General features: G+C 48.4%; 1 protein-coding gene and 1 non-coding gene across 2 annotated transcripts in view; both read right to left on the bottom strand.

Annotated features, from left to right (window-relative positions):
* Window positions 1–22,882, bottom strand: part of Ilf3 (interleukin enhancer binding factor 3) — a 31,490-nt gene extending 8,608 nt beyond the window's left edge. The window contains exons 1-15 of the mRNA XM_033759738.1: window positions 22,655–22,882; window positions 9,806–9,901; window positions 9,454–9,492; window positions 8,782–9,011; window positions 8,494–8,675; window positions 6,316–6,321; window positions 5,245–5,379; window positions 3,899–3,990; window positions 3,418–3,513; window positions 2,553–2,664; window positions 2,028–2,125; window positions 1,361–1,472; window positions 1,167–1,277; window positions 569–768; window positions 97–264 (exon numbers count right to left, since the gene is read on the bottom strand). Of these exons, the coding sequence (XP_033615629.1) occupies window positions 97–264; window positions 569–768; window positions 1,167–1,277; window positions 1,361–1,472; window positions 2,028–2,125; window positions 2,553–2,664; window positions 3,418–3,513; window positions 3,899–3,990; window positions 5,245–5,379; window positions 6,316–6,321; window positions 8,494–8,675; window positions 8,782–9,011; window positions 9,454–9,492; window positions 9,806–9,808 (1,584 nt within the window). The 5' untranslated portion in view covers window positions 9,809–9,901; window positions 22,655–22,882. The remainder of the gene's footprint in view (window positions 1–96; window positions 265–568; window positions 769–1,166; window positions 1,278–1,360; window positions 1,473–2,027; window positions 2,126–2,552; window positions 2,665–3,417; window positions 3,514–3,898; window positions 3,991–5,244; window positions 5,380–6,315; window positions 6,322–8,493; window positions 8,676–8,781; window positions 9,012–9,453; window positions 9,493–9,805; window positions 9,902–22,654) is intronic.
* LOC117284527 lies at window positions 8,234–8,336 on the bottom strand. Its single transcript, XR_004515640.1, has one exon. It is a non-coding gene; the product is annotated as a U6 spliceosomal RNA (small nuclear RNA).
* Window positions 22,883–24,343: the final 1,461 nt, after the last annotated feature.

Below are 24,343 nucleotides of genomic sequence, written 5' to 3'. Positions count from 1 at the left end.
GTGAAGCAAAGCCCAGCTTTCCGGCACACAGGGTCCCGCGGGAAGGGCTGCTCCTCACAGGAAAGATCCATGGCCAGGTGCCCACCACACGCTCACCTCAGTGGTGGCATCTGAGGGGAAAGTGGCGCTGGGGGTCGACACAGCTTCCACCACGGGGGGCGGGGCCACTACAGCGGGCTTCGCCTCTGTCTCCTCAGCAGAGTCCTCCCCCTTGCTGGAGTCCCTGCCTTCGGCACCTGTCGGCAAGCCCATGTCCTGTAACACCTGCAGGGTCACACACAGGACGGCAGTGAGGAAAGGCACAGCCTGGGTACCCTGGACCGGATGCACGGAGGGGTAGGCCCAGCCACCTGGCTGGATCTCTTCTTTCAGTTCCCCGGAGGGCCCTGACCAGCAGCCACACCTGAGAACCCTAAAGGCTTTCTTTGCCCTGTGTGACCTGGAAACGCTTGAAACCCTAACCATTCTGGTGCTTTGCGCTCTCCCAGAGACGCATGCTGTTCTCAGGGTTGAAGGTGCTCAACAAGTGGTTTTGCCACCAGGAAGGCAGCACCCAGGCCGCACTCACCTTTACAGCCACGTGCAGCTTGGCGGTCTTCTTGGAGGGCCCCGAGGCCTCAAATGAGCTGCCATCCACCTCCACGGACATGGTGAAGATGGGAGCGTGCACAGGGCCTGTCTGGGACACCAGCTTGTACTGCAGCCCTGGCTTCAGCTGGTTCAACCGCATCAGCGCATTCATGGCCTGGGGAGGCTCAGCCTTCTCCTCTGAGGACAGAGCACCAAGCTGGCTCAGGCTGAGGTTGGGCCTTGGCCACCCACAGCCCCAGCAACTCCGCTGCATGAAGGTTGGCATACGTATCTTCCCTGTTGTCCCATGCCCACATCTAGGTACTCACTTTTAAAAGTCTGATCTCCGCCCACCCCGCCAGTGTTTTGAGACCAGGTCTCACTATGTAGCCTAGGCTAACCCGGAACCCTAGGCCATCCTCCAGCCTCGGCCTCCTGGGTGCTGAAATTACAGGCCTGCACCACCACACCGAGCAGAACTTGAGTATTTGTATCGGAGAAAAAGCGCTACCAGGTCTTGTGATCACCACTCAGGGTGAGGCTTAACTAGAGCAGACGAGTAAGAGCAGCACGGCTTGCGAGGTCTATGTATTTACCTTTCTTTTGAATCTTCTTCTTCTTTTTGCTGGGGGACTTCTCTTCCCCATCCTCCTCCATGGGGCGTTTCATGGGTGTAATGGCGTAGGTGGTGCTGGGAGGGATTTGAACTGAAAGGAGACCGGATGGACATGACTGAGACCTGCAGCTGGCCACCCTGCAGAGCCCAGCCGCCTGGTGCACGCACACTTACCGATGTAGTCTACTGGGTTCTCGTTCTTTGGTTTCTTGGGCATCTTGGAAGGCAGGGGGTCCATGCCCAGGACTTTGTGAAGCTGGCCAAAGGCAGCGAGCCGCAGTGCGTGCTGAAGAAGGGGAAGAGGGGTCTGATTCGGTTGCCTGAACCCATGGCCACAGTATGTGCGCTCACTAATGCCTTCTTATTTAGAGCAGGAGCCGGGGAGCTGCTAATGGTTTCCCCTATGTCAGCAAGGGGTCCCCCGACAGCTAGGGCAGGGCCTGAGCGCTCGGGCCCAGCCTTGCTGCGGGGGAGGGCCAGCCTGTGACCACCCCCCTCAAGAGGAATACAGGAGGCCCCAACCTGGGGACTGGTTGCCACACGGAGCCAGGTGGTGGCCTGCAGGGAAGGACCCCAGAGCAGGCTTCACAGCAAACGTCGCCCTGCTGCTCTCAGCGTGCAAATGTGGCACTGGGGCAGGCAAGGGCCGGACGACAACCACACATGGCACCAGGGGAAAGAAGCCCAGATTGGGGCGCCCTGTATCACACGGTGCCTTCGCCTTCAGTCCCCGACTTGAGCCTATGATCCAGGGCCTGCCCTGAGAAAAGCCAGTCATGGGACTGGAGCCAGTGAGTGCAGACTGGGTACGGGCTCACGTTGGCAATGGCGACGACTATACCTGCGCACTCTGTGTGATATCTTCCCGTTGCTGTCTGTCTAGATGCCCAATAGCATCAGTGGCTTCTTTTTCACAAGGGTCATAAATGCCAGAACCATCTGAAGGCAGGAAACAAGGAAGATATGCAGAGGATTATCTTTAGCATCTCGGTGAAGTAGTGCTGGCTGAGGGAACCAGGTGCGTTACCCCCCACGCCCCATCCACACCCAGCTCTGGAAAACACGCCGAGCTCGGTGACCCACTCAGCGTCCAGCCCTTGACAGAAATAATCCACTTGTGTCTCAGAGCAAGAAAGTCACGTGGGAGTGGGTCACCACTGCCCCCGGATCCGCCCTCCGAATCTCGGCTGGGGACCCGGCACAGGGCTGGATATGATGGTGCAAGAGGGTAGTCACATGCTTCACCCTAGGGGACACAGAGCTGCTGCTGTCCTAACCCAGTCAGTGGATCAGCGAAGAGGGGGCCATGGGCCTGATTCCTGTCCTTTCCCTGTTTCCCTGCCACTGGCAAAGCTCAAGCCCCAACCTGGCATCACGATGCCGGACGCAAGGCACTCCAGCACTCTCCGCAGGGCCTCGCCAGCACCCATTGGCCGGTTGGCTGTGCCGATGGACTTCTCACACAGGAGCTCCAGGGGCTGGAAGGAAAGAGGGAAAGTGAGTGACTGGCTGTGGCACGAGGATGACCTACATGGTAAGGTGCTATCGCTGGGGGCGTGGGGTAGGGCACAGGAGTCACAGCCGTGCAGCCAATCAAAACTGAAGGCCACAGGTGGAGTGCAGGCAGACCACTTCTTCCCTTTTGCTGTGGTCCTGGGATTGAGGCTAGGGCCACACACAGGCAAGGTGCAAGGCAAGTTCTCTACCACTAGCTACAGGTAATAGTTTAAACCGGTTTTTCTTCAGAGGGCCAGATATGGAATCTTTCAGGCTGCACGAGCCAAGAGGCCATGCTGAGGGTACAGATGAGGTAGGTACTTCTATTTAAAGTGAAATATTTAAGGATACCAAGCTGATCTTTAATGTGGATGGTAAAGAGACAGGAAGCTGCTGACAGCCAGCCGAGCCCTGGCCTGCTGACTGTACAAGAGTATCTGGGGCTAGGGATTTAGCTCAGTGGTTCCAACCCCTGCCTTGCAAGAACAAGGTCCCTGAGTTTAATCCCCGGTACCAAAAAAAAAAAAAGAGCATCTGCACACATTCCCTCAGTGGGTCTTATCATCCTCCCCAGTGTCCTTGTCTCACTTTTAGCCCACTAGGGCAAGAGCTGCAGCAACTGCCCAACAAGCAGTCCCAAAGGTATGGGACAGCCACAGCTCAAAGGCCCAATGTGCAGGAGACCCCCAGCACACATCACCCCGCTGTCCCCAGCTGTCTGCAAGGTGCCTTACCCATCCTCTGAGGGGACCCCAGGTGGGGACACGGGTGCACAGGTCCCTCAGGACCCGGATAACAATGACGCAGGACTTCAGCCCATTGGCCCTGGCCTAGAGGAAGAAAGCACAGGTGGTTTTCATGAAGGCAGCTTCACGGACACACAGCAAACATGAATCACACAGTCTCATAGTGCTGCTTTGCCAAGTGTAAATGCTAAGTGTATGTGGCCATCAAGTGTGCGGCCACAAGTGACTTAATTGAGTGTACTTGAAGGTGTTACTCTTAACACAAAGCAGCAGCAGCAGCCCACCTGAACTGTCACAAGCCTCCTTGAGGTGTCAAATTGTTTTGGGTGCACTCTGTTAGCAGCTGCGTGGTGGCAGGTGCTAAGACCGGCACGGCTCTCATCAATGGTACCGAACCTTAACGGTCAGTTAGCCAAGTTAAACTTAGGAATTCGCTACCAAAAGACAAAGAGAAGAACAAAATGCAAACCTGGAACCACTTGGCGTGACGGAGGGACGCCAAGGCAGCAAGGCATTTCTGCCTGTCCAGAACGTCCGGGGGGTCGTTGACTGATAGCGTTTCTATTCATGGATGGAATAAGAAGACAAGGCACAGTTTGACCAAGGGGTTTCTGTCAGGTGGAAAGGGGATGTGGCAGCTTCCTAACGGGCAGCTGAGTTTCCCAGAATCTGAATTCATCTCCACCCTTGAGCAGGGAAGGAGAAGCTAGAATATAATGAAGTCTGCCCTGAGAGGAAATTGGAAAAATCAGATGCCTCCTCCTCAAAAAAAAAAAAAAACAAACAAACAAACAAAAAAACAAAAAACCAAAACCAAAACCACCAAAAACACCAAAAAGCAAAAAACAAAAAAACCAAATCAAACCAAACACAAAAACAAAAACAAACAAAAAAAAAATAAAAAGCAAAATCAAAAGTGGGAAGTAATTCTAAGAGGAATAATCCACGGGGGAGGGGAAAGATAGGCAGATCCTATCTTCTAACAAGACTGTTCCCTTGCGTTCTCCCCATATAAGAGCTAGTCTAGAATTTTCAATAGCAAAAACAAAACAAGACAAAGAGGTGGGAGGAGTGGAAATGAACTCCCTCTCTGCCCTAGCCCCAGCCCGTGACAGAGAGAGTCCTGTTGGTCAAAGGTCCAGCGTCCCTAAGTGGATACACTAGAAGGGCTTTGGTCGTCAGAATCAGAAAAGCCAGAGGTGATGGGCAACAGCACAGGGCACCTTGTCGGCTTACACTGCAGCAGGGCCCAGTGTGTCTGTTCAGTCGTCTGCCCGGTAGGGAAGTGACTGGGCCAGGGCAAATGAACTGTGGACAAAGCATCAGCAACCAAGGTGCAGGGTCAGGTGGAAAAGCACACACCAGTTTAAAACGCCATCCAACACTGCACCAGGCCTTGCCATCTCAGACAGCTGGCTGACGGAAATGCCAGGGGCAGAGAACAAATGAGACACCCTTGGCACTGCTGCAACGCAGGCTGGCCTCGCCCAACTCTATTAACGCGACATTCCTGTGCAGCCACGTGGCTATCGTCAAAATGGCTTGAGGGAAACAAGTGTTACCACTTACACTTGAGATTCTAGAATTCAGAACAACAAAATCGTGTGATTCCCCTATGAAAAGCGCTACTCACTTTTAATGCCATTTGGACAAATTCCCAATGCTCAAGGTCACTGAGAGACATGCTCGCAGAGTGAAAGCGGACACAGCTATACCTGTGCCAGCTATGCAAAGCACTCCAAAACTGAACAGCACATTTGAATGGAGAAGGAACACCTGGTTTCAAAGTTCTGCAGGCCTGTCTTGGCCTCCTACCTCCAGCTAGCATCTTCTCCATCTCTTCTCTGACAACGGGAGATGTCAGGTGAATGGTAAGAGACAGCGGGGGCTCTTTCGTATTTTTTATCACAATTGCAGCATCATCCACAGACTGGAGTATTTCATATTTGTCTTTTTTTTATCACAATTGCAGCATCATCCACAGACTGGAGTATTTCATATTTGTCTTCTGTTACAGCCTGAAAAAGAAAACCCAAATTCAAAATACTTCCTCAGCCAGGCACAGTGGTGCACACTGTTATTTGAGCAAGGTAGGAGATTGAGACAGGAGGATCCCAAGTTTGAGTCCAGCATGGGCAGCTTAGTGACTTGAAATATTTAAAGAAGGGCTGAAGCTGGGTGTGCTGGCAGAGGCCTGTCAACTGAGCACACAGGAGGCTGAGGCAGGAGGACTGCTCCAAGTTCAAGGCCAGCCTGGTCTACATAATGGATCACTTCAGTCCAAGAGTTTAAGGCCAGGCAGAGTGACACAGTAACATCTTTATCAAACAAAAAATGTACTGGGTTTAGAATCAGGGAGGTGACCAGCATGTAATTCCTCTTTATCACTTAATAGTAACTTTAGATAAATCAGTCCCATCAAGACCAAGGTTGATGATTTATACAATGAACCCAACATGCCTACACCAAAGGACTGCAGGGCACAACAACTGGGCACTGTGCAGGAGACAGCACAGGGTAGCACATGGTCCCAGACACCCACGGTGATATAGAAAGATGTTTACTAGTACAAATCTGCAAGGAGGCTCACATGTGTGACTTTACTTTTTTTGTGCTACTTTGGCAGCAAACTCAAGCTTTTATTGCTTTTATAAAAGAAACAGTACTGTAATCATCACATAGTAGAGAAAATACACACACACACACACTGGAAATAAAAATTAGAATTTTTCTTTTTTTGTGTGTGTTTTTTGAGACAGGGTCTCACTATGTAGCCCAGGCTGGCCTCCAACTAGCTGAGATCCTCCCACCTCAGCTTCCTGAGTTCTGGAATGACAGGCAGGCGCCACCACACCCAGCTAAATTAGGATTTTTCAACACTAGCACCATCAGCTTTCCAGGCCAGGTAACCTGGTTGAGGGGCTGCTCTGTGCCCTACAGAATGTGCAACAGCACCCCCCGCACACCCCCTAGGTGCAGGGAGCACTCCACTCTCCCCTTGTGCGCAGACACACCATACGTGTGTATGGGGAGGGGGCTGTCAGGAAGCACTGAAGTGTTTTTTTCATTTTGTAGTAATGGGAAATTGTATCCAGGAAACCACATCTCTAGCCTGCCTATCTATCCATCCAGCCATCTAATCTATCTTATCTAGACTAAAAGTCTTACTAAACTTTGCAGGCCAAGCTGAAATTGGCAATCCTCTGCCTCAACTTTCTTGTTGTAGTTTTTTTTTTTGAGACAGCATCCCACTACGCAGGTCAGGCTGGCCTTGAACTCACCATATAGCCCAGAGTGACCTCAAACTTACAGAGATCTCCTGTCTCAGCTCCAGGTACTAGGACTATAAACATGCACCACCATGCCTGGCTCATGCCTCGGCTTTTTGGGATGACACACACACACACACACACACACTGCCCTGCTTTTTCCGTTTTGTTTGTTTTTAAACTAGAAATGGAACCCTGGCCCTCAGCACACACTAAGCCCATGTCCAGCACAGGCCCAAGCACAGAGCAACACCTCAGCCCCTATCCACTCCTCCATGTTTGCAGAATGACTCCTAGGCTGGGGGTGTGGCTCCATGGTAATGCTTTTGATTAACATGGGGGAGGCACTGGATTTGATCCCCTGTGCTGAAGGAAAAAAAGGAATGACTCTTCATCAAGTATTTACAGTGATCTGCTGCACTTGACTTTTTTTTATAGACAATGACGAAATTTTAAAGTCACTACTAGAAGACACTTTAGGGCATCATCATTAGTTGCTGCTTAGTAATTTCTAACATACTACATGGCTCTCTGTCCTGAATCACAAATGCTCAGTCCCGTATGACAAAACACACGTTTGCATGAGAAGATTCTTCTTTTCAATGGAACAAGATTTAAGATCATTTTAAATTTCCTCTTTTGGGCTAGGGATTTAGCTCAATGGCGCCACGACTGGCTTGAAAGCGCAAGGTCCTGAGTTTGTTCCTGGTACCACACAAACTCACTCACACTCACTCACTCTCACACACACACACACACACACACACACACACACACACACAGAATTAGCTTCAATTTTCTTTGGTAGCTAAAGCCACAGTGATCAACCTGCAAATGGCAGAGCACACAACAGTGGTGCAGTTAGGCCCTACCACTCCCCTCTGGCCTCTCAGCTGACTAGCCCCAGGCCTCCAGCCTCCCGTCAGCACACTCAGAGCAGGACTGGGCTGCCAGCGGTTCAGTGCTCCCTAAATGTCACAGTCCATTCCTTACACAATGCTTTTATAATGGAGCAAATAACTGGGCTTTTGAGAAAATGATGTTAGCTGGACGTGCTGCCACACACACTGTAATCCCAGCACTCTTGGAAGGCTGAAGCAGGAGGATCCCAAGTTTGAGATCAGCCCAAGCAACTCAGTGAGACCCTGTCTCAAACTAAAAATAAAAAATGGAAGCTGCAGATACAGTTCAGCGTGAAAGCCCTGGGCTCAATCCCAGGAAGGAAGGCAAGGAGGGAGGAAAGGAGGGAAAGAAGAAAGAGTTCGATGTATATATGGGTTTGACACAGGAGGAAGAGTTAATTCTAATACCGTCCGTTCATCTTGAGGACCCAGACTAACAATCCCAGCTCAACTGTCTTTAGTCTTATGTGGGTGGTACATGGCAGGCATGGTGTCCTCGCAGCTGTTGGTATGTCTGGCTGACTGCCCCAGACCATCAGCGGCTCTGTGGTATCCCCACACCACATTTTTTTTTTTTTTTTTTTTTAACCAGAGCCTGTTTTCCTACCAGTGAAAATTAGGAAACAGAGGAGACAAAAATGTGATGGCTTCACAAATTTGCGTGTCCTACTTGCACAGGGGCCAGGCTAGTCTTCTCCATACCATTCCAATTTTAGTGTATGTAATGCCGAAGCAAGTCTCTCCTGTCACTCACTGAAAGGTATCCCCACAGCAGATTCAAGGGGAGCCTGCTTCCTGGCACACAGGCGCACACACACTGGTCCTTTCTTCCTCTGCCTCACACGCTCCACAGTTCTCTGCCCCATTCCCATCCCCACCACGACCCAGTCCACTCACAGCAAGCTGGATGGCCAGGTTGTCAGCCACCTTGTCCAGGAGGGCCGTTGTGGGCTTCTCCTTACATAGCAGCACCAGCTCTAGATCCAAGTCCCCCTTGAGCAGAAGACCCTTCGCCACCAGGCCGACCCGCATCACGCCCCGCAGGGTCCTGGTCATGTGTTCCGCCTTCTGTTCCCTGCAGGACACACACAGGCCGGCTCAGCAGGGGGTTGCTCTGCCCAGAAGCCAGCGAGGCAGTGCTTCTTAGGAAAGCGGTGCCGAGCACGAGGCCTCGAACCTACCCGGCGCCTTCTTTGCTCTCGTCGTCTGCGGGCACATCCATGTTGTCAGACTCGGCCTGCTCGCTGTTGCCTTTCTCTTGCTCGTCGATCCAGTCAGACACAGCTTTGAGAGCCCGCTCGGTGTGGGACACCATGTTCTGCACTGCCTCCAGCTCCTCTTGGGTAGGATACACCGAAGAATGCTTTGCCATCACATGGCGATCGTCATTCACAAAAATCCGCATTGGACGCTGGAAACGTGAAAACTAAGCTAAAAATGAGGTCAAGACACCGGGCAACCCACAACTCATTACTCAAGATGCACAGCCCAAATGCTGCTCTCTATCCTTCACGTGAAGTAAGACTGGATGAACACACTGAAGGAAGGGCTGAGAAACAAGCCAACTGTTCTTCCCTCTGGGCGGGTGAGGGACGGGCAGCTCGGCTAGCTCTACAGCACAGTAGTCCCCCCTTATGCGCTGGATATACTTCAAGACCCCGGCGGATGCCTGAAACCGCGGACAGTGCCGAACCCACATCTACTACGCCTTTCATCAACATACAGATGTATGTAGTTTAATCTAAATGAGGCAAGTATGAGGTTAAGAATTACTAGTAACAGCAATTACAACAACGTCTGAATAAAGTCCACATGGACGTGGTCTCTCAAAATACCTTAGTGCAGGTACTCACCCTTCTTCCTCTCGTGGTGAAGTGGTGATGGTACAATGCCTACGTGATGAGATGAAGTGAGGTGAATGACGCAGGCATGGGGATCGGGCGCAATTTACAATTTATCAATTGTTTATTTCTGGAATTTCCACTTAATATTTCCAGACTGCGGTGGACCGCAAGTAACTGAAACCGCGGGAAGCGAAAACACGGATAAGGAGGGACTACTGCATTCGAATTACTAAGATACATATTACTTTATAATTCACAAAGTCCAACAGAAAACGATCACAGAATCAAATGCTTTGGGGAACTGCTACAAACATCTTTGTATGTAAAGAAATAGTATCTGCAATCAAAGAAAAAAACTTACCATTTTCACTTTTCTCTGTAGTGTCTGGGAATCAAACTTTTGCTTAGCTTTTCAAACTGTGACAGATTTCCTTGGTGTTACCAATACTTCAACTATCTATAAGACCAGAAAATCTGTTTAGTTCCAAGTATTTTACAAACAGGTTCATTTTAGCAGCCTCACCAAGGGGCCAATCGACACAGCAGGATACATGAGGGACTGATCAGCCCTAATTATAACTCTTATTAAAATGGAAGCTGTTTATTTTTGTGATTTTTTTTTTTTTTTTGGTACCAGGGATCGAACTCACATCCTTGCACTTGCAAGGCAGCCAGCGGAACCACTGAGCTAAATCTCCAGCCCAGTCTGTTTGTTTTTGGTACCAAGGATCAAACTCCGAACCTTGCACTTGCGAGGCAGACGGCAGCACCACTGAGCCAAATCCCCGGCCCAACAGTGCTTTTTAGGAGCCACCTCTCACTTTATATCCACACTCAGATGGTTCTTACTTTCCTCTTCTTTTTCTACCTTCTAAAAATATTTTCTTTTTGGTTTGTTTTTTAAACAGTGTATCACTGCATGGCACAGACTGGTGTAAAACGTGCCATCCGTCCTCCTGCCTCAGTCTCACAAATACTGGATTTACAGGCATGTGCCACCATGTCTGGTTAGCCTGCCATTTTGTGTAAATATAAAGTAAAATGACAAGTACAGCTTGCATTTAAAACACATACAGGGCCAGGGATTTAGCTCAGTGGTTCTGCTGCCTGCCTCGCAAGCATATAGTCTGGAGTTTGATCCCTGGTACCAACAAAACAAATAATAAAACACATACAGTACTTAGTATTATGTATTAGGCACTAAATCCAATCCTTAGCAACTGAAAACAGAACAGAACAACATCAAAAAACCCAGGTGTGGTGGCATATGCCTGGCACCCCAGCACTCAGGAGGCTGAGGCAGGATGACCATCATGAGTCTGAGGCCAAATAAATAAATAAGTAAATTTAAAAACCATCAAAAATTGCGCATTTGACAGACATGGAGCAGTTACTGTCGACTGTTTCCACTGTAGATGTTAAGAAAAATCTATCAATGTCCTTGCACCTTCTGACTGTGGCAGCTAAGATTCACAAGGGGAGGAAAATATGGAGACTTTCTGCAATTTGGGAATAATCTTGTCAAGACTGAAGAATCCACTTCACTCCAAAGAGGATAAAAAATTTTTTGGGGGGAGGTAGCACATCTTGCTATGTATTCCAGGCAGGCCTCAAACTTGCAGTGATCCTCCTGCCTCAGCCTCCCACATGCTGGGGTTACAGGACTGTGTCACCATCCCTGGCCAAAGGACAAAAAATTTTAAAATTTGAAAAGCATTGGGAAATATCCCCTAGCATGTTCACTCCGCCGATTACATCTTTAAAGGCTTAACACATTCACAAGGGGGCTGTAATTCATATGTCTGTCTCCCTGCCGGGCAGCTCTGAACCACTAGTGGTACAAGCATGGAACGAGTTCCCTCAGGTGATACCAGCCACACAAGGGGACCGTCATGCATATATCACCAGTGGTTCAAGCCAAGAGGAATATCAAAAAAGTTAAAACAAAAAATATTAAGTGTCCCAAAAATGCTACAGACAGAAATGTTCCTGAAAATCTTGGTATGTCAGCAAGGCACAGTGATGCACATTTGTAATCCCAGCACTTGGTGTCCAGAGAAAGAAAAAAGAGGAAAGGACTGGGGATTTAGCTCAGTGGTACCACACCTGCCTCACAAGCGCAAGGTTCTAGTTGGGTCCCTGTTACCACAAAAAAGAGAGAGACAAAAGAGAAGAGAAGAGAAAAGCTCAGGGCCTTGCACTGGGGCCCAAAAGGGCTTTTGTGGAACAAAAAACCAGTAACTTTCTGAAAAAGTTACCAGGCAGATGTAACCTTGGAGAGGCCACCACTGGAATAGTCATCTACTATGCACTCAGCCACAAGCTGCGTGGCCTTGAACAGTTTCCTGGGACTTTCCTTCCTACACCTGCAAAATGGAAACAGTGCTCTACCCTCTGCAAAGGAACTGTGAAAATTAAATGACCCAATCTACCTAAAGCAAGCAGCATAGATTTCAAATTCTCAAAATGGTACCACTAGGCTTCTGGAAGCTAATGAGCAATGTGCATCTCCACGTGTGTCCTAATTAAATTACTGTCCAGCTAGACATAAATGATGTGATGGTTGTCTGATGCAAATTTCAGATAAGTTCTGGCTGAAACTACAAGGCTGGTATTTGCTCTAAAATATTCTGGGGGTGGGGGACAGAAGGATGAAATAAGAATGCAAAACACTGACAGCTGTTGAAGCTGGGAGACCAATACACTGAAATCTATTTGTACATGTCAGAAGAGTTCCATGACAGCATTTTTGTTTATTTGCTAGTTTTGGCTGGCTCTGAATTCATTATGTAGCTCAGGACGGCCTAGAACTCATCATGGTGATCCTCTTGCCTCAGCCTCCTGAGTGTTGGGACTCAAGGTGGATGTCACCATGCCTAGTTTCCGCGACAGTTTTTTTACAATACTGAGGAATGAATACCAGAGACTCCACTACCAAGCTACATCCCAACCCATTTTTTAAAACTTTAGTTTAAGACAGGTCTTGCTAAGTTGCCCAGGGGCTTGCTTGTGATACTGCACCCAAATTAATGTCATTTTTAATGCATAGTAAGTTTGTACACTTACCAATGTTTAGCCATGGCAGGTAAACTAAAAAAAAACAAGGCTCAGAAAATCACCGAATCCTGTTTTATGACAAGCTTGGAAAATACTTCTGAGGTACAAGTAAGGAGTCAGGGTAGTGGATGGACGGACACTTCAATTCCTTCTATCCTGCAGTCTCACCAATTTGAGTGATGGCTGCCATTTATTTACCCCATTTGTTCAAGTATTTAGCAAATATATATCTCATGCCAGGCATGGGGCCAGATGCTAGGGCAGTGACAGACAAGGGACTGGTCCCTGTTCTCTGAGCAAAAAAGAGAAGCTCCACCCTTCCACCCAGTCAGCAAGCTTTACACTCCATTGTCTCCACTACAAAGACAACGCACAGCCTCTACAACAAGGCTCTAGGGGGCAAAGACCTTCTTATTAAAGGGCTTTAGAACCAGAATGTCTAAAATGAGGTTCCTGGGCCTTAGCTCAGTGGTTCTGCTGCCTGCCTCACAAGTACAAGGTCCAGAGTTTGATCGCTGGTACCAAAAAGAAAACAGAAAAAAAAATTATATAAAATGAAGTTCCTGAAGGAGATGACTGGGTACCTACCACAGGAAATGTATCAGGTGGACCAGAGCCATGCTGCAGTGTCAGAAAACCCAGAAATAATGGACGTGGTCGAGTGCAAGCTCCCAGAGAAGGTAGAAGTAGTAACTTGCAAGGGCTCTATGTAGGACAACTAAGATCCAGAAGGGGTAACACACACTTCTGCCTATAATGAAGGTCTAGGATAGTGAAACCATCAAATGTTGGAAAAATTCCAAGTGGTGGATTCCAAATTCTAATGGGGATGGTTGCAGGGCTCAAATGGACAGGGGCAGGCTCACTCTGGCTTTTCTTTGGGGTGGGGGCGTTGAGACAGGGTCTCACCATGTAGTTGAGACTGACCTGGCACTCACTACGTAGCCCAGGCTGGTCTCAAACTCACAGTGATCCTCCTGCCTCAGCCTCTGGAATGGTGGGATTACAGGCATGTGCCACCACACCTGGCTTCTCACTTTTGCTTTTTAGGTCATGGGGCTTGAGTACATGCCGCAGTTAAAATTCCCTGATAAGCATACTTACACTCTGTGCTTTACTTCAAAAGAAAAAACAACAACTAAATAAATACTGAACTTTAGTTAACATGCAGAGGAAGACTTTCAACTCCTTAGCTTGAAATGCATCACAAAAATTAAAGTGGCTGCCAGGTGTGGTCGCACACACTTGTAACTTGGAAAGCAGAGGCAGTACAAGAGTTTGAGGCCAGCCTGGGCTACACAGAGAGACCCTGTTTTTAAGAACAAATGAATGTCTCCGCCGGCCTTGCAAGCACAAGGACCTGAGGTAGATCCCAGGTACCAAAACAAACAAAATGATTATTTAAATTGACTGAGAGATGAACAGCACCAAATGCCAATGGCATAACCTGTTACATGTACAGGTAAGTGAATACTATAATATGATATTTCTGAACACTTTCATAATACAAATCCATGAATTCATAAAGATACAGAACTTAACTATGCTCTACTCTGAAAATCCCATCTGACACACTGAGAGAAGCCATCTTTCCACTCCTGGGAATAAGAACACTCACCAGGTCAACAATTTTCCCATCCAAGGCACCTCCAGGACAGCACACACCCAGGACAACGGTCTTCATACAATAATCCTGCCCCTGGTTTGTGTCTGCTGCCTGCACCACTGAAATTGACATCTGTGAGTGCTTGGGCAACGGCTGCAACCTCACTCCATCCTAGGCTACAGCATGGGCCCTAGAGCCGACCCACGGGGCCCTGGTTGGTTGGCTTGGGCCACCACACCCCACCTGCCTGTGGCCCTTTCATCCCCAGGGCCTCCTCTAGACCAGGCCACAGTGACAATGCCTCCAGATTCTGATAGATCAAAACCAATGTTTAAAAACTGGGAACTGTTCTTCCTTTGCAGAGCAACAAAGCTAACCTCAGTTGTCTTCCATGTGAGCACAGATCTGTCACCCAACTCAGCTGCACTGGCCTTGAATACTAGGGATTCATCTCATAAACTCACTCTAGAGTCCCCTCATCAAGCAGAAACTTCCTAAGAGATTTTTTAGGGAGTAGCAATGCTGCCAAGAAGGCCACCACACCCACTTACAGGCAAGGCTCCACCGTCCCCAACCAACCTAACCTAATGTAAAAGCTGCTCCTGTAATCGCGGTCATGACTCAGACCTGGGCACCAATGAGAGCAGCCTCTCTGAAGGGGCAAGGAAGGAGGGGTAAGTGAAGCATTTGGATTTTAAACTTGATTTCCACGTGGGTTGGGATGTTCCAACATGCAGGGATCTGGTTTCTTTTTATTCCTGAAATCAGCCCACCCACAGCATGCAGACTTAAGAGGTTTAAAACCACAAAACCTTATGCCTGTGGTGCAATGGACATCTATCTGATCTCTCCCGAATTACAATGAGGCTCACAGCACTTGCTGCTGGAAAAAAGCATCCCATGTTAGCTGGTATAGATTGGCAAATGCTTGAAGAAGGAACAAACAAGCACGGTCCCACCTGTCTGTCCTGTGTTTGAAACAGATCTTAAAGCCTTCCTGGCACCTTGAGGGAACAGTCCTAAAGTGGACGGCAAGACGGAGACCAAATTAGACTTCAGCGCTTATGTAGACTTAATCCAGCACTGGGTCTCCTGAGTGCTAGAGCTGCTCCATTCTGAGCTGCGAGGGGAAAAAGGGACACATTCTACTCCTAAGTGACTGTTTAGATTCACATCAGCAGGGACAGATGGAGAAATAACAAAAATGATCCAGCCAAACTGATGCCAACCTGGTTACTGATGCCACTCTGGAAAAAAAACAACAAAAACAAAAACAAACAACAACAACAACAACAACAATAACAACAAAAAACCATAAATGTGAAATCCCAGTTCAAGGGTCTCTCCACTCTGTCTGTAATAATGTTCCCACTAGCCCACAGGGAGAAGTCAAAGTTGGGAAAGTGTCTAAAAATTTTGTTTACAGGATTATCTCCCTCAAGTTTATTTTCTTCTGCTATGTTCACACATTCTTTCGGAGGGCATGGTGGCACACCCCTACAATTTCAGCTGCTCTGGAGGCAGAGGCAGGAAGATCACGAATTCAAAGCCAGCCCAGGTAGTTTGGTGAGACCCTCTCAAAATTTAAAAAAAAAAAAAAAAAAAAAAAAAAAGGGCTGGGGATGTTCCTCAGTGGTAGGATGCCTGCCTAGCATATATAAAGCCCTAAGTTCAATCTTCAGCACTGCCAAAATAAAAATAAAAGTGACAATATGGGAAAATAATTCATGAATGGTAGTACTAAAAATACAATGTAGGGCCAGGGATTTAGCTGCCTACCTAACAAGCGTACAAGCGCGCAAGGTCCTGAGTTTGACCCCCCCCACCGAAAAAGAGAGAGAAACATACAATGTAGTAGAAGGATCAACTTAACTGCTCTTGTATGACCTAACAGGCCTTTAAATCTGCATGTGAGAAACACAGTATCACAGAAAAATGTTAACCAAAACTTCAAGTGAAAATTAGCAAACCGCTGTCCAGTGTGCTCTTCAGGGAGCCAAGGCTGAGGGAGCAGCTTTCACACACCTGGCTGGAAGCAGAGGAAACCCTCCCAAGCTACTCCACGAGAAGTCCTTGGGTTCTTATCTTTTATAATTTCATGTACAATTTAATGTGTTTATCTCTCCCTAAAGTGCATTTACCCCCTTGTTAAGGAAATACAAAAGTATCACCTTGGACAGAGGATTTAGCTCAGGAGTTCCCGCACCGTCTCACAAGCACAAGGACCCCAAATTCCATCCCCAGTACCAAAAAAAAACAAAAAACAAAAAAACTCTTCAAAAATGTCGTTTACTTACAAAGACATGCATTATTTTAGTAAGGGTACCTTTTTTCACCTCAAGCATGCTGGGAAAGTACTTATCCCTGAGCTGTATACTCAGCCCCACCACCCTTTTAAAGAAACAGGGTCTTAGCTGGGTGAGCTGGCACACACCTGTAATCCCAGCTACTGAAGAGATTGAGGAAGGAGGATTTCAAACTCCAGGTCTGCCTGAGCCACACAGATTATTTTAAAATAAAAAATAGCTGAGGTAGGAGGATTGCTAGGAGTTTGAGGCCAGCCTGTGTTACATAGTGAATTCAAGGTCAGCCTGAACTATATAGTAAGATCTGGTCTCAAAAACCCAAAATTAAATAAATAAGCAACCAATCAGGGAATATAGTTTAGTGCAAGACCCTGAGTTCAGCTTCTAGTACCAAAATAAACAGCAAAGTAAAAAATGAGTGGTCTCACTATGTTGCCCAGACTGGTCCCAACTCCTGGGCTCATGTGATCCAACACATCTCAGCCTCTGCAGTAGCTGGGATAAACAAACTGTGATTACAGAGGCTTGATACAGTGCTAAGTGAGCTCTTCTGCTCTGAAAGAACTGTAGCTTCACAAACATAAGAAACAACAGAGAGACCCACTCTACTCTTCCCCCCCACAAGTAACACCTTGTAAAACTATAGAACACAAGCTGGGCTTGGTGACTCGTGCCTGTAATCCCAGCACTCGGGAGGCTGAGGCAGGAGGATTGCTGTGAGTTGAGACCAGCCTGGGCTACAAAATGACTCTGTCTCAAAAAAAAAAAAAAAGAAAAGTCACACTGAGCTGAAGGCTCAGCTCAGTAGAGTGTGAGATTAGGTTAGCATGCACAGGATACTTGGGGTTCAATCCCAAGCACAAGGGGAAAACCCCCAAACCCCAAGCTATGCTTGGTGTCACAGCTCTTTAATCTCAACAGACAAGAGGATCAGGAGTTCCAGGCTAGCCTGGGCAACTCAGCAAGCCTGCTTCAAAACACCAAAAAGTCATAGAAATGGGAATACAGAGTATGTAACCTTTTCTCACTCGGTTATACTATAGGAAAACTCATCCAACCATTTTTTGTGTGCATTAAGAGATAACTTCTCTTTGTTGATAAATTGTTTTCTGTAGGAAGGATGTGCTACACTTTGATAGTTCACTGTCAGAAAGGCAGTACTTTGTTTCCAGATCTTGACTCAAATAAGGTTTGTTAAACCACTGTGCGTAGGTTTTCACCAGGACATCTTCCCTTTCCTTGAGAAATAGCTCTGAACGAAGAGCGTAACTGCCAGGCCATGTGGCAGCTGCCAGTTTTATTTTTTGTGGTGTTGTAGACCTTGCACCTGCTAGTTAAGTACTCTATCCCCGAGCTAGCTACACTCCAGACCGGGTTGACAGTTCAGCTTTCAAAAGCTGTTTTTGTTTGGTGCTGGGAACTGAACCCAGGGTTCTCACGCTGAGATACATCCCCAGCACTATGAGACAGGGTCTAAGCCACCCAGACTGGACTCACACTTTCGATCCTTGTCACAGTGCCAGGCTCTTTGCTGTTTGTTTGATACAGGGTCTCAGTGTGTAGCTCAGGCTGGCCTTGAACACGTACTCCTTCTGCAGTCAAAAGCTTGGATTTTAACAAAACAGACTTAAGGGGCCAGGGATTTAGCTCAGTGGCACCATACCTGCCTCACAAGGGCAAGGTCCTGAGTACAATCCTGGTACCAAATATAAATAAATAAATAAAACCGAGTTGTGGATACAGCTCAACAGTAGAGCATTTGCTTGCCACACATGAGGCCCTAAGCTTAATCTCCAGTACTGCAATAAATAAATAAATTCTTTTAAAACAAACAAAGAAGACAAATAATTTCACCCCAAATGACTCACCCTCTCTCCCCTCTGGAGATTACACATCTGCTTTTTCAAAGGCCTTAGTGAGCACTCACCCAGACACCCACACAGCTCCTTGCGTCCTGGCCTGTAAGGATGCTCTGTGCCTCACTTATGGCATGAGTATGTAGTAAGAGCTTAGGACCCCTGGGGCTCAGGAGTTTATTTCTGTATCAGTGATATTTAGACAGGTTTAGATAGGGTCTCACTATGTTACCCAAGCTGGCCCCGAAAACCTGGGCTTAAATGATCCTCCTATCTCAGCCTCCCAAATAGCTGGGACTTTGAGATATGTGGCTTAGACTTTTTAAATGAATTATGAATGTGTGGCTATAATTAACCCGCCAAAAACCTAAGTGAACCACCAAATGCAATTTTTTTTCTTTTTGAGACGGTCTCACTGTACGTTTCAGGCTGTCCTTGAATTCACTATATAGGCCAGGCTGGCCTCGAACTTGAAGCCATTCTCCTGCCTCAGCCTCCCAAGCGCTGGGATGACAGGAGTGCATCACCACGCCTGGCTTGTCTTTCCTTTTTTTGGGGGGTGCAGGGGTACAGTACTGGAGATTGAACCAAGGGCCTTCACACTGAGCTACAGTTAACATCCTCAGCCCTTTTGAGACAGTGTATTGCTAAATCACTAAATTGCCTATACTGAGCTTGACCTTTCAACCCTCCTGACTCAGCCTCACAAGGGGGAAGAAATCACAGATTTGAGGCCAAGCACTCAGCCAACATTTTTTAAAAAATTACCCAGCTAGGCTGGGTGCGGGGCAGCATACCTGTCAACCCAGCACTTGGGACACTGAAGCAGGAGGGCCACCCTGAACTATATAGTGAGTCAGCCTGAACTACTGTACAAGGCCTTGTCTCAAAAAAAAAAAAAAAAGTACCAAATTACTCAACTATTTTCTGGTTTTATTCTTTAAACCAGAGACTCAGACAAGAGAAAGTAGTTCAAGGAAAAAAAGCAAGCGGCCTCACAGACTGATGAATCCCCCACACCAGACCTTATAATCCTTATGAAACTCAAGATAGGTCTTTGGTATGTTCAAGAAAAACTACCACAGACTTCAAATTGCCAGAACCACTTCTCACTGATCTAAAATTGTAAAAATAATCTGGAAACAATATACACACTTTAATAAAAGGACACATACATCTAATTTTGAAACTAAACTATCTTTGGTGATCAAATATGGCCCCCAGGAAAACGGCCTTTAGATACTAAACAAATTGTTGCAATACTAGTTATAGTTTAGGGGGCACAGAGCAGTTCAGTGGGAGAGTTTGTGCAGGTTCACAGTCTTGGGTTCAATCCCCACAAGGAAATTTGAAGGAAACAAACAAAAAGTTATATTTCAGTATCTTTAGTAGATAAGATGTTTAAGGAGAAGCAAGAAAAATAAATTTCAGCTGGACACTACTTTCAGAAGATATCTAAAAAACAGCAGTTAGCCGGGCGCACGCCTGTGATCCCAGCACTCGGGAGACTGAGGCAGGAGGATCGCTTCGAGTTCAAGACCAGCCTGGGCTACATAATGAGACCCTGTCTCAAAAAAACAAAACAAAACAAAACAAAAAAACACCAGTTTAAATGTCTAGCTTTCTATTTAGTAACTGCAAAGGAATCACCTGCAACATGTTGTCAAGGACTCAGCAGATCATAACTATCATTAACTATTTTATTTTATCTTTGGTACCTGGGATCAAACTCAGGACCTCGCACTTGCAAGGCAGGCATGGAAACACTGAGCTAAATCCCAGCACACGGGAGGCTGAAGCAGAAGGCTCGCCTTCAAGGGTAGCCTGGGCTACAAAGCAAGACCCTGTCTCAAACAAACAAATAAGAAACAAAAAATTTACCTTGTGCGCTGGCTCCAAATACACATCTGCTTCTCCTCACTACCATTTCAGCACCAACTCACTCTTTTAACAGATGTAAGCTACTTGTTTTACCTAAAACTGCCAAATGCTGCAGCAAAAATCCGAAGCCTACTCACCTCCACAGGGCCAAATTTTTCCAATAACGATGCATAAACTCCAAACTACTGTTTACCTTATTCCAAACCACTGGAAATGGTAATCAAATCTCTTTCCAAGGACTTTGCAACCAATTCAGACCCTACAAAACCCTACTACCTGCAAAGGTTCTTTGAAAAAGTCAAACAGAAGGTCGGTCACAACTTCATGGGCCACAAATGCTAACATTAAATGGTAGAATTACTCATCTTTCAAAGCTCACAAGTGAAATAATGTGCTGACAAGTCCAAGAGGCAGGAACCCAAATCTCGAGGAAAATTCATCACTCCCCAGGGGCCATCAAGAGTGATAGGAAGATCTGAAAAGGTGAACACGTTAGCAAGGAGCTGCCCCAGACCAAAGAAAACTTCCACAAGCTCTTTTGGAAGAGCATTTCTAACACCCACACCTTGCTAAAGCCTAAAACAGACAAGATGCTACCTTCTGTACACCGGAAGAAGGCTCTTTCCCCTGTACGGACTCCACCTGGCCCTTCCTGCAAATCTTATCCAGGGTGTCTAAAAGAGAAAAAAAGAAAGAAAGAAAAAAAAAAAAGTACAGATGGGAAATCAAAGTCTTACCAGGCATTCTTGTCAGTGCCAGAATTTAAGAAAAATGAAGCCTGTTGTGATGGCACACGCCTGTAACCCCAGAACTTTGGAGGCTGAGGCAAGAGGATCACTGCAAGTTCAAAGCCAGGGTGAATTACATGAGACACTGTCTCAAAAACAAGCCTCCAAAACTCTACAAATACTAGGAGCTAAAGTAACTTTTTGCTATACTACACAAGTTCTATGAGGAGAAACAAAAAAATGAAAATAATCTGGCACCTCTCAGCTTCAAAAAGGGGAGGTGATTCTCAGGCTGACTCAAGCTCCCAGAAAATAGGAAGACTGACACTTCAGTGCCTAGTACAGTCAAGGTGAAGCCTGGTAGTAAACACCAGCCTATAATCTCAACTACAGAGTACTAAGGCCAGCACAGCCTCCGTTCATTCAAATGCCAAACACTGGGAGCCATCCACAGGTGATAAAACAGGCAGGACAGCACCTGCCAGCATCCCTGAGGCCTTTCCATGTCCCCACTGTGAATGAGTCTCTGGTTCCCCACACTTCACTACCTGTCCGAGTCCCTGCTACAGCTACATACATCCCTGCAGACCAAACACAAAGCGTCACCCAACACATAGTAGTGGGACTGTGAGCGCACCAAGGAGCTTCCCAAGCACAAACACCCGGGGAGAAAAGCGTTCTGTATCGGAGCCCTAACTGCTGAGGGCAACTCTCATTTTCCAACGGACCCCAAATTTTCCATCACACCACCCATTTTAAAAGGGGAAGCATCCAGAAAGACGTACCCAGAAACTGATCCTGCCTAGCAGGCCACATTCTGCTCCCTAAGCAGCAACGGAACTGCAATTCTGGAAACACTGGGAGGATATACCTTACTCTCCCCAAGTTTGGAAATCAACAGTGCAAGAACATGCCTCGTACATCCCAAATAATTTATCCGGACAGGTGGAGCATTAGCCGGAGGCAGAACCTCACGAGTACCTTCGAAACTCTCCATCACTCAACTACTTGAAGAAAAAAGGTAGGAAAAGGTTTTAAGCACCCACGTTTTGGTCCCCACCTTGCAGATTACAGCGCCCCCAAACATCGAGCCACATCACACTTTGAGAAGATGCAAATCCTAAGCAACGTGGAAAACACTCAACTTAAAGAAAATCAACTGATCAAAACAAAAGGCAAAGTAAGCTGACCCAAGTTTGGAGCCCAGTCTGTTGGAGGCCTACGGACCCTAGATTTGGGAACCCCATGAACCCACAAAGGCTTCCTGTGCAATCCGCCTAGGGGAGTTTCCAGGGAGGGGGATCAAGTCTCTCCGTGCCCAGTCGAAGACAAAAGAGGAGAGGTTTCCCGCCTCAGGAACCTGGGACCGTCCGGGCACCAGGAGGGTCCGGGACAAAGAAGAAGAGGGGTCGCTCCAGCCTAGCCCGCCAGGATGCTCGGAGCCCTAGGGGGGTGTGTGCATCAGGCACGTGCGCGCGTGCGCGAGGCCAAGCAACAGACAAAGCCCTACCCGCGGGAGGCGGCGGCTGGGGGTCCGTGCCGCCATCTTGTTTCCTCGGCACAATGGGGGAGAGTAACGGCCGAGAGCCGGAGCGACGCGGGCCAGGAGAGAGCAGCCGGAGGCCAGGGCGAGGAGGACGGGTAGAGGACTGGGCTGCGGAACGTCATCAACCTTGTCACCGCCAATGCTCAGCCGGGGCCCCCCTGAGAGGGGAAACAGACGGGGGGAGGGGCAGAGGCAGGAGCGGGCCGGAGCGCCGCCACATTGACGCTTACCTTCTTGGCGTCCCCTTCCCCGACAGCAGCCGCTGCTGCCTCCTCCCTCCTGCCACAGCCCACCGGGGTCTGCCCCCAAAAGCCACGCGGTGTGCGCCGGGCTGCTGAGTCCAACTGCAATGGCGAGAAGAGGAGGAGGAGCCGGGAGCGAGCGGGATGGTGCACGGGCGCGCGCCGGGGAGGTGCGGGGCCACGTGACCGATCGGAGCCCCGCCTCCTCGTCGCGTAACGGCACGACGCAGGCCCAACCCGAGTGAGAGGGCGGGGCGAAGAGCGAGAAGTGGGCGTGCCCACACGTGTGATGCGCGCGTAGGCGCTGCGTGACGGGTCACGTGGCTCCAGTACCGGTCTCTTCCCCTCGACGTCGTCGCTTAGTCATGTGACAGTGGCGAATGCAAAGTCCTACGTCACCACGTGAAGAAGTCTTTTACGCCTTATTTTCTTCCTATTAGTAGGCCTCTATCACGTGATCAAAAGGGCCATTCATTTTTCTCAATGGCGGTTTCTAGCGGCCATTACCACGTGAGCCGCGCCGAGGGGCGGCCCTTGCGACCGCTGCGCAGTTGTACGCCTGCGCGGCCGCCATCTTATCCCCGTCGCCATGAGTACGTTGGCGGAAATGCCTCAGAGCCTGGCACGTGCGTGCCTGGATTCGGGAATTGGGGCCCAGCGGGGCTACCGTTTCCAACAAAAAGCGGTCACCGCAGTCCTCTCGTCTTCTGCTAGAGGCGGAGAGGTAGGGCGGAGCTGCTTGCTGGAGGTGAGCGCCCAGCTCTTCATCCCCGAGCGCCTTGCTGTGCAGCGCTCGCCTCCAGCCCTCCCGGAGCCTCCAAAGGCGGCAGGCGAGTGCTCTGGATCCTGCAGCTCGCCCCGACCCCGGCTTTGTGAATGCTGGAAAAACTGATGCTCAGACCGGAAAAGACGGCAGGGCTTCCCGTCGGTTTGGGGAAGGCGCGAACTGGGACCCCAGGTTGCTCGGCTCCAGAGTAAAGGCCCAGTGGCCTTTTTGTTGTTCTTTTGGTGTTTTTGAGTTAAGACCTTACTATGTAGTTAAGGCTGCCCTTGAATTCGGGGGCAGTCCTCCTGCTTCAGCCTCCCCATTGTTGGATAACAGGCCAGCGCCACCACGCCTAGCTCGAGAGCGCCCCTTTCGTTCGTTTGTGGGTCAGAATCCCGGTATGTAGTTACACTGGCCTTGAACTGTGTAGTCGAGGCTGGTCTCACTTGACAGTGGTCTTCCTGCCTCGGCCTCCCCAGTGATGGAATCCTTATTTTTGTTGTTTAGGTTTTGGTTTTTGAGACGGTCTCGCTATGTAGTTAAGATTGAAGTGGAACTATGTAGCCCATGCTGGTCTCGAACTCACAACTGTCGCGAGCACGAACAGGAGTCGGATCCCAGGCTGTGAGCACTTAAACGTCTCACTCGCCTCGAGGTAATGAAAACTACAAGTGATATGTCTTTAAAGGGGTTTTATTGTCACACAAGCAATGCAAAGCAATATCAAAGCAAATGTCACAACCACAATCAGGAGAGCATTCTAGTCCTTCCCCTCAGTATCGAGACAGATGCAATACTGAGGTATAAGCTGTAACAGGGTTATACGACCTGAGTCCGTGACACCGAGCGCCGGGCTGTCGGGCAGAGATTCGAACTGCAATGTGACGATCAGCTCCGGTTCCAGCAGGGCC

Source organism: Fukomys damarensis, unplaced genomic scaffold (assembly GCF_012274545.1).
Source record: "Fukomys damarensis isolate Sample0158 unplaced genomic scaffold, DMR_v1.0_HiC HiC_scaffold_37, whole genome shotgun sequence".
Taxonomy (NCBI): Eukaryota; Metazoa; Chordata; class Mammalia; order Rodentia; family Bathyergidae; genus Fukomys; species Fukomys damarensis.
This window is presented reverse-complemented; position numbering and strand designations above follow the sequence as displayed.